The 14,657-nt window shown below is 46.7% G+C and overlaps 1 protein-coding gene across 4 annotated transcripts in view; it reads left to right on the forward strand.

Annotated features, from left to right (window-relative positions):
* The window catches only part of RNF38 (ring finger protein 38), a 230,578-nt gene that overhangs the window by 176,978 nt on the left and 38,943 nt on the right, over window positions 1-14,657 (forward strand). Inside the window, exon 1 of one of the 4 annotated variants that reach the window (XM_066604474.1) lies at window positions 13,413-13,571. The exons of 2 other annotated variants lie outside the window; for them this stretch is intronic. Coding sequence is in view for 1 of the 2 variants with exons in the window: in XM_066604472.1 (XP_066460569.1) it covers window positions 13,591-13,599 (9 nt within the window). In the remaining variant the exon portion in view is untranslated. Of the gene's footprint in view, window positions 1-13,412; window positions 13,600-14,657 lie in introns of those variants that run through there. One more of the 4 variants, XM_066604472.1, reaches the window with a different exon arrangement.

The raw sequence follows: 14,657 nt of genomic DNA on the forward strand, positions 1-14,657 counted from the left end.
AGTGTTAAAGCTCTTTTACACGGGTCAATAAAAGGGATAAATGTTTCTCCAAATATTCGTTCACTAGATTACTCCCCGTGTGAAGCTCCCCAAGACCAGCCAAAAAAAAACAGTAAGCACCTGGTGATCGGGTGATCCTTTATGCGGCACCAAAAAGCATTTGTTAGTGGCACCACATTTCCCTGTGTAATCAGGAATGTGTCGCCAGAAGTAATGGAACTGTATGTGCCGAACGATTGTTCAGGCACATATAATACTACAGAGTACTCCATGTCAATGGAGCTGAAAGCGCACAAACCAACGTGTTCGTTCCTGGCAGAAAATCTGCCAGTGTAAAAGAGCCTATCCAACGTGTCACCTCATGCAGTATTGGCTTTAGGCAGCATATAGCGCCATTGTAGAACGGCAGAAAAAGAGTAAGCCCCCTAGGAAAACCAGGATACAAATGGGATTGGAAAGGGTTAACAATCATTTTGGCAACCCGTCTGTAATAATCTGCAAAGGAGTTAGTCATGTTTAAGATTTTTGTTCCATACTCGCTAGTCCACGAAGATCTTTCCATGAAAGAACATTCATAGAAAGATCATTCGTCCTTGACCATATGTTATCACACATGTAGAGCCGGTTTGAATGATTTCTTTCTAACGTGTATGGCCACCCTAAGAAAAGGTGTTCCAGAATTATTGCTTTGTGAGGAATACAGTTATTTACAAAAAGAGATGTGTCAGACGGGTGACCGGTCCTGCTTGGTAACACTTGTAATGAGTAGCTGTATCATTAGTCCCATAACTTGGCAGTTCTAAGGGTGGTTGATATTGCATTTGCATACCCTGCGCTGTTCAATGCAACCCATTGTCTGTTAGTTCCACTTCAGGCTGTGCAGAGACTGCGCTGCCCTTTTGGGAGATTACTGACATGAGTTTTTTCTCTTAAAGTAGTACCACCAGTTGTGTTATTCTGCTTTCACAGTGGCGGGGTTTCCATTTTCCTGTTACATTATGGGAGCGGGAAAGGGGAATCCCCTGGCTGAACAAATCCGTCCTATGACAGAACCGAACAGCGGCGAACGGACCTCATTGACTATAATTGGGTCCATTTGGTTTCCGCTCAGCTGTCCGACATTTCATTTCCGGCACGCAGTGCTTTTTCTTCTGGCATTTTGTGCTGAACTTGCGACAGAACTTCAGAATGGAGGTTCCAACTCAGATGTGAAAGCGGCCTTATTGTCTTTAAATTACGGCAATTCTTGCACTACTTCTGCATGCATAAAACTGAACGACGGATTGGCCCGTGTAAACAGGCAGTCATTCGTCTATAAAAGACTGCCCGTTGACTGTGAATGGAGGTGGCCGGGCCGGTACAATTCTGGCTCACTCCATCTACATTCACCCAGTGATGCTTGTTCCTATGTGAATGCACAGGAATGATTAGTGCTGGGATGACCTGTTGGGCATCTGTGCCTGACAGGTTGTCCCATGCAGAAGGGCCCTAAGTTAGGAGCTTTCCCATCATATGCATAATTCCGCGTTTACATGGAAAATCGAGCGAAAATGAATGATAATTGTTCAGTTTAAACGCAGCCACAAACTGAAAGACAAATGAGAATTGAACGCATCTCATTCGTCATTCAGTTTCAGCCCGCATAAAATCATTCATAGGAATGTGAAACCCTGAACGATCAGTGAACGAGAATCATGCCTTCTACACAGGCTACACGAGCGGGAATGAGCTAGTGGTGGCGTCACCAGCTTGTTTGCTTGGGCAAACGAGTATCCTGACATTCTCATTGTGTCTTAAAGGGCCCTAAATTAGGAGCTTTTCCCAGCATATGCATAAGGCTAGGTGCACAGATACAATGTGTACTGAGCCTAATCTTGTTTACTGTGTCCACACATCACCATTATTTGTATCCGAATCATGATCTGCATCAATGTTCATTTACCTAACTGCTAAATAGAAATACAGTAAATCGCCTACAAACAATTACAGCAAAAATATAGAAAAATAGTCAAGGACCAGACCCGACAGTGTGTAGACTTTATTTACTCCACCAAATAAGACAATCCATTACTAATATAGCAAGCCCTGTGGCCAGCAAACTATGTAAAGGTACAAATGTATGGAGTATATTATTATATCACGTTTATAAAGAACTAGCTGATATACCCGGCCTCGCCCGAGTTAATTTGAAACAGGTGTTTACCTCCTGTTCGCACAGAAAATTTTATGAAGTCAAGGTTACTTTAGAGGAACCGAGGAATGTATACACATTAAGGAGCGTTAGATTCTCCTCAGGCTGCATGTACCGATATCCCTCTGCAGAATGTGCCACCCCTCCTATTCTCCTCATTTAGAACCTAAAGAATGGTCGTGGCAAATTTCACGCTTGTACAACACTGGGAAGTTACATTACATAGGAGTGCACTTACTTTTGCAATTAGCATTGAATAATTGAGTTGTGACCACTTTACTTTTCCTATTTAGAACCTAAAGAATGATTGTGCCAAATTTCATTTTTGTACAACACCGGAAAGTTAGAGAATTAGATTAGGTACATTACATAGGGGTGCCAACACTTTTGCACTTAGTATTGAATAATCAAGTTGTGACCCCTTTACTTTTTCTATTTAGTACCTAAAGAATAGTTGTGCCAAATTTCATGTTTGTACAACATTGGGAAGTTACATTACATAGGGGTGTTTTTGCAATTTGCATTGAATAATTCAGATGCAACTCCTTTACTTTTCCTATTTAGGACGTCAAAAATGTGCATCCTAAATTTTACGCTTGTACGACATGGGGAAGTTACATTAAATTGGGGTGCCAGTATTTTTGCAATTAGCAGTGAATAATCAAGTTGTGACCCCTTTACTTTTCCTATTTAGGACGTAAAGAATAGTTGTGCCAAATTTCATGTTTGTAAGACACCAGGAAGTTAGAGAATTAGATTAGGTACATTACATAGGGGTGCAAATACTTTTGCAATTTGCATTGAATTTTCAAGTTGTGACCCCTTTACTTTTTCTATTTAGGACCTAAAGAATGCTCCTGCCAAATTTCACATTTGTACGACACCAGGAAGTTAGAGAATTAGTGGCGAGTCAGTGAGTCAATCAGTCAGTCAGTGAGCTTTAGGGTGCGGGCAGACGAGCGTAGGCGTATTTACGTTCGCACGAGCGCAATGTATAATCGCCCGAGCGATCGTTTTCACCGATCACGACCAGAGCTAGAAAGCGTATTTTCGTTTGTTCCTACTTTGCAAACGGTCTTTTCGGCGATCGAATATGCGTTGGCGCGTATTTCGGTCGCATATGTTCCGTTTTTTTTCGAATTGCCGTTTTTACGCGCCGTAAAATCGCCCATGTGAACGAATACATTCGAAACCATTGCCTCAGATGGTCACGTATATACGTTTGGTCGCAAAAACACGCCGTTTATGCGCTCGTCTGCCCGCACCCTTAGATTGTACTATTGTATGCTACAGTAATCCTGCAGTATATTCCTTGGTGATATCATTCAAAATGAAAAATAGATAGGATGTCGGTATAATACAAATACTCTCCATACACCCAATGCACTGTAGGTATGGTGCCTGCAACTTAAAGGCCGCCTGCACACAGCCCGGTCAGATTCCACATGCGGGATCCTGCAGCAGAATCCAACTCTGTACCCTTCCAGCGACTCTAGTGTACCTGTCCACTGTCTTCTAATCTGTGCTGGCTGGCACACGTGCAGTACAGATAACACTACGCCTTTACTAGGCGATAACGCGGATCCCGCAACCTTTCTGCAGTGAGGATTGCGAAAGAGTCGCAGGGCAAAGGGCTTCCATTATCTTCAATGGAAGCCATCCGCACGGGAGCTGGACAGAATCGCAGCATGCTGCAATTTCTCCTCCGCAATTGATTTCCGCCCATTATGGATCCATAGGCACTTTGTGTGTCCATATGGCACCGTATGATCTACATACTTTTATAATAATATGTTCTAATGTGTCACTTACAAGGTACAGTGTAGGTGCTGTATTAGGATTCACATCTGGCTTGGGGTTTTAGTAGCACTGGATTACATAGCATGCAAAATATTAGACTTTAATGTAGTAACCAGACTTGCAAGAACTTAATGCCAGTTTTCCATTACTAGTGAGTGGCGGCATGTATAGCCAGCACTATCAGCGGGAAAAGAACGAAGCCATCAGTTTGGGTGAGCACAACCCTAGTTAGCTGTGCGGGGATCTTAGCGGGGAGGGCTGAATAGTAGACTCTGCGCTTGATTGATTTGGCAGTGGCTTCTGTTCAGTCGGGAGCTGCATTCATTATATACATAGTGAGCTGGAGTCGGAGTCTCCTGCGCATGTTTCACTGCCAGCTCTCTCCTAGTCTGGCTGACATCACTGGCAATGTGCTGCTGCAATTACTAAATAGCAGAACTTGTCCAAAAGCAAGCAACTGTTTCAAAAGAAGGTAGCAAAATACGACCAGCCGTATAGAAACCTATCTTTCAGGCACTATAGGTTATTACAATCAATGGCACAAACTTCATGCTTTCTTCTATGGAAGGAATATTCTATATAACCCAGGGAGAAGTTCTCACAGGGACGCTGCAAGCAGCTCAGAATGATACCGAGTATCTCGTCCAGGAGAATGCTACAATCGTGCCATTCAGCAGAACTGTGCATGGCTTTTCCAGTGCAGTAGTAGTTTAAATGAAAAATGTCTCCCATGAGTTACCTATGTAACATAGTGTGTAAGGCTGGAAAAAGACACACGTCCATCCAGTTTAGCCTACTACCCCCAGTGTTGATCCAGAGGAAGGCAAAAAAAACCCTATGAGGTAGAAACCAATTTTCTTCATTTAAGGGGAAAGAATTCCTTCCCGACTCCAATCTGGCAATCAGAACAATCCCCGAATCACCGTCCCTTCTGGAGTAATCAGTGATATAAGTGAAATATTGTAGCGCTCAAGAAAGACATCCAGCCCCTATAAGGCTTGGTTCACACAGGGCGAATTTGCCGCGGAAATTCAGTGCGGGCTTTCGCTGCGGCAAATACGCCTGCGGCCGGTAATCCCCAGGTTAGCAAGCCATGTGGACGAGATTTGTCAAAAATCTCGTCCACACAGGACGGCAAAGCCGGCAGCATGTCTATTTTTTTCCCCACTCTCTATGGGAGCGCCGTCCACTACGGAAAAGCAAGTGGCCAAGCTGCTCCAAAACCTGCGGCTAAATGCCGTGGGTTTTGTAGCTATGCTTATCCCGTGGAAATCTCGTGTTTTTTTGCTGCGGCAAAACTGCGAGATTTCCGGCAGGATTCTGCCCTGTGAGAACCCAGCTTTCTACTCTATTATCAAGTTCGCTATGTCCTCAGGCACCTACAGGATACGTGATAAAAGTCTGGTGGGTGGGGGGGGGGCTCACCGCAGAAACCCCCCCCCTTTGGCCAGTGAGGAGAAATTTGGAGTTATGGCCACTCATGCGGGGTGCCGCTTCATTTATTTTCAATGGGACTGCCAGAGACAGCCAAGTACAAGGGCTCGGCTATCTCCATCAGCCTCATTGAAATGGAGTGGCAGCTACGCATGCTTAGCCATTGCTTCAATCTGATGTAATCTATGGGTGGGAGAAGGACCCCCACAGTGATGGGAAGAGGGGGGGTATGGATTCCCTGTTTTAGGGATTGGTGAGACTCCCACCAATCAGACTTTTATCACCTATCCTATGGATAGGCAATAAAATGATATTCTGGTAGAACCCCTTTGAGTATAGAGATATATCTCACTCCGTGCTGTATAACTTGTGGGCATGTGAGCTGACAGGATCACCACCTTCATGGTAAGACAGTTGGCACATAAAGAAATTCTCATTCCCGCACACTGGATTAGATTTAATGCTGTGCGCAAACAGTTTATTATCTTCACACACAGCAAAGCCATTCACACTACAACGCACAGATAAACCCTAGGCCGTCTAGCTTCTGACTGCACATGCAGTGTCCCATCGGGCCCTGGGCCCAGTACTACTTCTAAACAATTAGAATTCGTACCATCATGGCCAACCCTCCCACAGGCCTTGGCATAGCCTTCCATTCCCCTGACTGGGAGCATGTGGAAAAAGTTCAGTGAGCTCTTACTGAGCTCCCCCAGATGGCTCCTAATGAGCTTAACTGTCAAGCGCAAAGCAGAACCTCAAATGTATATACATAGTCAATATAGAAGAAGCGCGGTTCATAGTTGGTACATTTCTTGGTGCTTGCAGGGTGCTGCATCCTTCATGTAGGTTTGCTTTTGCATTGCAGTAAGTGTGGTTTCACATCAGCCCTCGGGGAGCAGGAAAGGGAATCCCTGCGGCCGAACGACACCGGATGGACCCCATTGACTATAATTGGGTCCGTCTGCTTTCCGACCAGCTTTGGGACGGAAGAAAAAGCGCTGCATGTAACACTTTTTCTTCCGGTATTTTGAGCTGGATCTGCGACAGATCCTCCGGCTGTAGATTCCAACGCAGATGTGAAACCGACCTAACATGCACCCGCGTAATACATTTTATTTCACTTTTTGGGTGTTGTCTTTTTTTTTTGCTGTGTACATTTGTGGTGCGGTTGCCACCATGCACTCCTACTAGAGTTGAGCCAACGTACTCTGCCGAGCTTGATGCTCGTTCGAGTATTAGCGTACTCAATGGTGCTCGTTACTCAAACGAGCATCACACTGTGTTCGACCCCGCCCCAGTTTTTGGCTCCTCCCCGCCGCGACGCAGCGCACGTCAAATTTTTGGGCAGGCAGGCGAAGAGAGAGACAGAAAACGAACCAAGAAAAAAAAAGCTCGGCAACCGGCGTCCCACATACAAAAATGCTCGAGTCTCCCATTGTAGTCAATGGGGTTTGTTACTCGAGTAGAGCTCGCGAATTTTACGAAAAGCTCGACTCGAATAACGCGGACCCGAGCATTTGGGTGTTCGCTCATCTCTAACTCCTACCCATTTGTCCAAGGTTGATTCTAATAAGAGAGGATTAATAATGGCTGGATCCTACCTGCCTTGAGCTTATTATGGAGGCATAGTGCGGCGAGTTTGCTAGTTTGATCAAAATGTGCACCTCAGATTTATATGCATAGTAACCTATTGCTGGAAGGAGGAGTCCGATATATTCTGTATCATAGCCAGGAGTTCTGATTGACAGCGTCTTCACTAGATTTAATTATAGCTGTGTGGGAGGACAGGAAGCCTACATCACATAGATCTCTTTCTTCTGGTGCCGGCTCGCTTAAGGTTTTTTTTTTGTTTCTTTTATTAAAAAAAAAAGTTTAAAATTGGGTATTATCCATAATCTTGAAATAAATGAGATTTTATTGTAGGCCATATTGCCCAGACGAAGAAAAAATTATACATATAATCTTATGATAATAAATGTAAAGCACACTACATCAATGTGGGAGAGGGGAGTTAAATTAGGCTGCCTGTCCATGGGCATTGCGGTATCCTGGGAGCAGGAGCTGGCAGACGGATCCCTGCTGTCAGCCTATCTGGCAGATAGGCTGATCCCGGAGAATCATGGCAATTCGCAGCATGCTGCAATTTGCTGGCTGCAAGCGGAGAATCGCTATGATTCTCCGCTTGTGGACAGAGGGGCTGCGCTTTCCATAGCAATGCTTTGGCAATTCAATACCGCCCGTGGACAGGCAGCCTTAGTGTATCCTCTGTTCGTGGCAACAGAATCTGCTGACACTGCATAAGTGATGGGTAATGCATGGACAAATCTGCATCCTTTTCCATGTAACATGTAAAATACTGAACCAGATACACAAATGCACGGTATGGATTTAGTCTTAGGGCTCAGAGAGACTAGGGCTTTTTGTTTTTTGCACACCTATGTTCTTTTTTTTTTTACATGTGCAGAAAATAGTGTGTGCAGGCCTTCAACACCACCCCATTGAAAGCAATGAGATAAAAGCAAGTATTTTCGGGAGGGTGGCTTCAAATATAAGCCCTACCCCGGAAATCATCCCTAGCTCTTACAAAATAAATAAAAACTTAAAGGGGTTGTCCCGAGGCAGCAAGTGGGTCTGTACACTTCTGCATGGCCATAATAATGCACTTTGTAATGTACATTGTGCATTAATTATGAGCCATGCAGAAGTTATAAAAAGTTTTATACTTACCTGTTCCGTTGCTGGCGTCCTCGTCTCCATGGTGCCGACTAATTTTCGCCCTCCGATGGCCAAATTAGCCGCGCTTGCGCAGTCCGGGTCTTCTGCAGTCTTCTATGGGGCTCCGTGTAGCTCCGTGTAGCTCCGCCCCGTCACGTGCCGATTCCAGCCAATCAGGAGGCTGGAATCGGCAGTGGACCGCACAGAAGAGCTGCGGTCCACGGAGGAAGAGGCCATCTTCAGCGGTGAGTAGAGAAGTCACCGGAGCGCGGGGATTCAGGTAAGCGCTCCGGTGAGCTTTCTTTACCTCCCTGCATCGGGGTTGTCTCGCGCCGAACGGGGGGGGGGTTGAAAAAAAAAAAAACCCGTTTCGGCGCGGGACAACCCCTTTAACTCACCTAGAGGCGCTGTCCGGTTCTTCTCCCCATCCCCTGCAGTCTTCTTCTGTATTCTGGTGACCGGGGATTGAAAAATCCCCGCCTCCAGAAAGCGCTGCCTCTGATTGGCTGAGCGCTGTGACCAATCAGAGGCAGTGCTCAGCTGTCATACAATGAATGAATTCATTGAAACCAGTGGGATATCATCGTGGTCCAGAAGCTGTAGTTTCTGTTGGTACCATTTTGGAATACACACATTGATCAATTTTATTGCCTTTTTTGAGAGTCAAAATGCACAAAAAGAAAGCATTTGGCTCCTTTTACTTCTCTCCTTTGGCTTTCTCCACCATAGAGCTTATAGAGACCAGGTGGACCCCATCATAGTCAATGTTGTCCGCCCGGCAGTGTTCAGTTCAGTCCAGAGACAGAACCGCCCTTTTCTGCTCCTCGAATGGAGCAGAAAAGCAACACCCCCAGCGCAGGTATAACAGCAGCCTTACCTAAAACATTACAAGTATTTGACTTTTATTAGAATATGAGGCTACATTCACGCAGACGAGATGCACAAAATTCACACGAACTCTTTTTGAACTGACTTATTCACATCGCATCATCTCCTACCTTTTGACATTCCATTGTTTTCAATAGGACATTTAAAGACATCGCACGGCGGTGGTTGCAAGTGCATGGTTTCCCATTGAAATCGACGGGAAATACTTGCGATCCTCTGATGTGCGGCAAACCCATGCCTGAGGAGCGCAATTTCACAAAAGTGAGGCGAGAAAACGCTTTGCATCGGTGTGTAAAACACACATTGACAAGCGGGATATCGGGCTGAGTTTCTCATACTCGCCTCTGCAAATCCAACTGCGGATTCCATGATCGTATGATCTGCGGTAATACACTGTTCAATCCAATACGGAGCCAGCGGCCGGGTGAGTGACGTATCTGTGCGAGGCTCTGCGAGCCCCGCACAAAAATAGGACATGCCACGGTTTGTTTGCCGCGCGACATTTCGCGCGGCCAAACCGCGGCCGTCTGCATAGGAGTGCGTATTGTAATGCACTCCTATGCAGACTTTCAGTGGCGGAAATCCCGCCGCGGGATTTCCGCCCGTGTGCAGGCGGCCATAGGCAGGGTCACTGCCAGGCTCACATCTGGATTCCGCATACGGCTGTGTGAGCCCGGCCTACGTGGTTAAAGTTACATGCTCAAATCCTGCCAGAGCGGAACTCCTCAGCCTGGACTCACACGACCGTATGCTAATTGCGCTTTAGCTGCAGTTTTTGTGTGCGTAATATGCATTAGCAGCAATCGCCCATACACTCCCATGTGCAAATCAGCCACGCAAAAATACGCAAGTGAAGAAAAAATTGCAGCATTTGCTATCTTGGCGCGTATGCACGCCAAGATAGTGCATGAGGATTAGCGGCAGGTAGTGTTAAGGCAGCAGAAATGCAGTCCTCAGCTCTCACTCACAACCTGAAGGTTGAGGGTTCAATTCCTGCTTGGTTCAGGTAGCCGGCTTAAAGTTGACCCTGCCTTCCGTCCTTCCGAGGTCGGTAAAATGAGAACCCAGCTTGCTGGGGGGTAAAAGATGACTGGGGAAGGCAACGGCAAACCACCCCACAAAAACAGTCTGCCAAGAAAACATCACAATGTGACGTCACCCTAGGAGTCAGTCACGAATCGGTGCTTGCACCAGGGGACTTTACCTAGCAAGTACGCATTACTTGCATCTCTGGTGCACAGCTAATTACGGTCTTGTGAGCCCAGCCTTATTCTAACAAAATCTGCATGTGTTCAAGTCCAGATGGATACTGTATGGATCCAGAGTCTAATGGATGGATATTAATTTTTGCCCCAAAAGAGGCACAAGGTCTTATTTTCGGGGAACGTTTTATTATACTTACCTAGCAGGCGCCATCCGGGTCTTTCCCGCTGCTCTCCGGAACGCCAGTGCACTTCTTGCAGTCCTCAGCCACCCATAGATCGCTTCCTGATTACAGGATCCATAAATCCCGCCTCTAGGAAGCAATGGCTGTGATTGGTTCTCGAACGCTGCTCAGCCAATGAATGCAGCGCTTGCTGAACCAATCACAGCCATCGCATTGTGGAGACGGGATTTATAAATTGGCTGAGCTGCAATATTGATTAGCCAATTCATCAATACTGCCTCCACAGCGCAATGGCTGTGATTGATTCTCGAGTGCTGCTCAGCTAATCAATGCAGCGCTCGAACCAATCACACCCATCACATTGGTTCATCCAGTGCTACATTAATTGACTAAGCATCGCTCGAGAACCAATCACGACCATTGCTTCATGGAGGCGGGATTTATGAATCTCATAATCAGGAAGCGATCAAGAAGTGCGCTGGAGCTCCGGTAGGAAGAGGGAGGACCCAGACCGAGTCTGCTAGTTAATGCATTGCTTCTATTTTTTTATGTAATGCAGCTAGGGCTTATTTTCGAGGTAGGGCTTATATTTCAGGCCTCCACAAAAATCCTGAAAAATCAGGGTAGGGCTTATTTTTGCAGGTAGGTCTTTTTTTCAGGGAAACAGGGTAAGGAGGGCAACCACTATTTACAAAAAGCGACTCTCCGCACTATTACATAGGTACTAATTATTATTTTCACAAATGTCTTGGGAAAAAGCAGTGGAATGCATTGACGCTGCTGACGTTCTTCTCCGAGATGAGCTCCGCCTTGTTTAGGAGTCTATTCCACAACTGCAGAATTCTGCGGTCCTCAAAACGGCCAATGATAGAAGGCTCCCACATCATCCATTCTCTACCTTGGCCTCTTTCGGCCAGGATCAAGCATAACGACGGAGGCAGCACGATGACATCATCACGCCGCCAGTGTGATAGAGAAGGCCTGGGCAGCAGGACAGGAAGCGCTCGGCTTCCTACAGGGCTGCTGTCGTAGTTAAAGGGGTACTCGAGAGGTAGGGCTTTTTTTCAGTTTTCACTCATGCACTTTATAGTTGAAAGTCCAACGGCTTGGATTCCGACATCCCGGGTCCCGTTTGCCCCACTTCTGGCCACTGCTCCATCCAGAATGATGTCACATTGCATTAAGCGCCGGCCGTGCAGTGCTGCTCCATTCATTTCAGTAGGGCTGATGGCAACAGCCGATCCTGGGTCGACCCCCACAGGCTTGGTTGACCCCCGTACCTCCCTGGGTTTGCTGGGTGCTGACGCGGGCCCAGGTTACTAGCGTTAGGGGGCCATCAAGTTTTTGCTCAAAGACCTCCAACAACTTTGATCAGTTTCTGCATAAAGACCGCGGCAAATCTTGTCGCCGCTCTCGTAGGACCGTTCCCGCAAAGAACCGATTCCGTGCAGTGGAAAGAAAGCAGACACATAAATCCTGCATAGGTTTTATTTCAGGGCTCTTTCACACGTTTTACGCACGTAATAGTAATACTCCGTGAATATAACCCATTGGTTTCACTGGGCTCGTTCACGTAAGCGTATTTTTTCACAAAATATGCGATTGCGTGAAATACGAAGCGCAACCTATTTTGGTGCACATGACGCACCGTAGAAGCCCATTGAAATCGGTCAGCGAGCATTAATGCGTGCTAAATATGGAGGAAACCTGAGTATGCAGAAAATCCATATAATTGTGGGCGTTCTTTTTTTACTCGCGCATTAAAGCGAGTAAAAAGGCTACCGATGGCCAGAAAAATGGAGGGCAGCAGCGTATTGTGGCCTGTGCCAAGGACCGAGAAACATATGTGCCCATGTGAGTGAACTGTAAGTCCCCCTTCATACGAGCGTATGCATATTTGCGCCAACCTGAGCGCTGTGTTTTTGAGGAACGAGTGATGCTTTTTTTGCGGACGCACTGGTGTATTATACTGCAGCTTTTGTGCCCGCAGGACATGTTCGTTTGAGCTCATCAAACTAAATGTCTGAAGGGGTTCCAGACGTTTCCTTCTTCCAGCGGAATTGCGTAGCGAGTTACGCCCCTCCTTGGGTATGGCGCGGGCATTTGTGCACCTCCCATTGACTTCTATGGAGATCTTTGGTGCAGAAAATGAAAGCATGCTGCCTTTTTTTTGTGTGACTGCAGAGAATACATGCATGTGGACGCACACTATTCTATGTGTATTGCGCACGTAAAGATGCCCGTGTGATGCCAGCCTAAGGGATCACACAGGTTCATAGGCACGCAACAATATAGGGCTTGCTGTGTTTCTTTTTTTTTACGTGTGAAGAGAACCGTAGGTGTGTGTAGCCCAGCTGAGATCAATAAGAGCTTAGCGACACGTTTTACACCCGTGTGAGTGCGCCAACACGTGAAGAGCCCGCTGGCCTGACCTATGTGATAACATTTGGCCTGCTGCCTTTCTATGACAGGAAATGTTGAGTTTGCTGTGGGTATTTGTGTATGTGCGGATGCTGGACCCTTCTGCCATGCCTTATACTGAATTGTTTACATCGTCCAACCCCGCCACACACGTCAGACTAGACCTCTGCCCGGCCCAAAGATGGCGGTCGCCTCCCGTGACGTCACCAGAGGCACAAAGGTTGAGTCAGCAGTGACTCAGGTAGATGACTAGCAGCTGAGCGAGCTGGCAGGTGTCGCCCTTCGGCCATTTTCTAGGAGAACAAAAATAACTGCAAGTGTGAACGAGCGTTTCATATCCGACGGAGTCGTCCCAGCACAGCCGTCACTCCAGCAGACTTACTGCGTGGCCGAGCCACCGCCGACATGTTTACTGCTGGCACCGCCGGTCATTAACCCCCCTGAGTACACCCCGCCGCCGCTGGCCGACCGCTGGCCGGCTCCCCATCCCTTCTGCGCTGACGGCCGTTAGTGAGCGCGCTTCCTGGCGGGGCGGGGCACGTGACGTCAGCGGCCCAGGATCGGAGGCGGCGCCGAGCTGTGCCCAGGCCCCGAGTCTACAGCGAGGAGGAAGAAGCAGCAGAGCGAGCAGTAAATAAAGAGAATGGAGAGGGGCGGGCGGAGGAGCAGCGAGGAGCAACGGCCGGGGCGCGAGTGCTAGCCGTGTGTACCGAGCCTCGTCCGCCGGCGGAGGCGAGTTGTGTGTAACGTTATGTACTCTGTATGTATATCTCCTACTAGCATGGCGGGTGGGGGTGGTGTGTACTGGGGCGGGGGGAGGGGAGGCAGGTAGCCGCTTCCTGGCTCTATATACCCCACGGGGAGCTCTCCGTGTATTGTCCGGGCTGTAGACACCGGGGGCCGGGCGGAGGGTTGTACGGGGTATATACAGAGAGTGTGGTTGGGTATACAGTGGAGTGGGGAATATACAGAGTATTGTACAGTATATACAGAGTAAACACTGGGGCATATTGTGCTGTATACACAGAGTAGTGTACTGTATATACAGAGAACACACTGGGGTATATTGTACTATATATACAGAGAGCAGTAGGGTGTATTGTACTGTATATAGAGTAGTGTACTGTATATACAGAGAGCAGTAGGGTGTATTGTACTGCATATAGAGAACACACTGGGGTATATTGTACTATATATACAGAGTAGTGTACTATATATACAGAGAGCAGTAGGGTATATTGTACTGCATATAGAGAACACACTGGGGTATATTGTACTATATATACAGAGTAGTGTACTATATATACAGAGAGCAGTAGGGTATATTGTACTGCATATAGAGAACACACTGGGGTATATTGTACTATATATACAGAGTAGTGTACTATATATACAGAGAGCGGTAGGGTGTATTGTACTGTATATAGAGAGAACACTGGGGTATATTGTACTGTATACAGAGTAGTGTACTACATATACAGAGAGCGGTAGGGTGTATTGTACTGTATATACAGAGAGCACACTGGGATATATTGTACTGTATACACAGAGTAGTGTTATATACAGAGAAAACACTAGGGTGTATTGTACTGTATACACAGAGTAATGTACTATATATATATAGAGAGAGAGCAGTAGGGTGTATTGTACTGTATACAGAGTAGTGTACTGTATATACAGAGAGCACTGGGGTATATTGTACTGTATACACAGAGTAGTATACTGTATATACACAGTGTAGGGTATGTTAGACTGTATACAAAGTATTGTACTATATATATGGTGTAGGGTATATTGTTTATACAGAGTATTGTGGGG

This window comes from Eleutherodactylus coqui, chromosome 5 (assembly GCF_035609145.1).
Source record: "Eleutherodactylus coqui strain aEleCoq1 chromosome 5, aEleCoq1.hap1, whole genome shotgun sequence".
NCBI classification, from domain to species: Eukaryota; Metazoa; Chordata; class Amphibia; order Anura; family Eleutherodactylidae; genus Eleutherodactylus; species Eleutherodactylus coqui.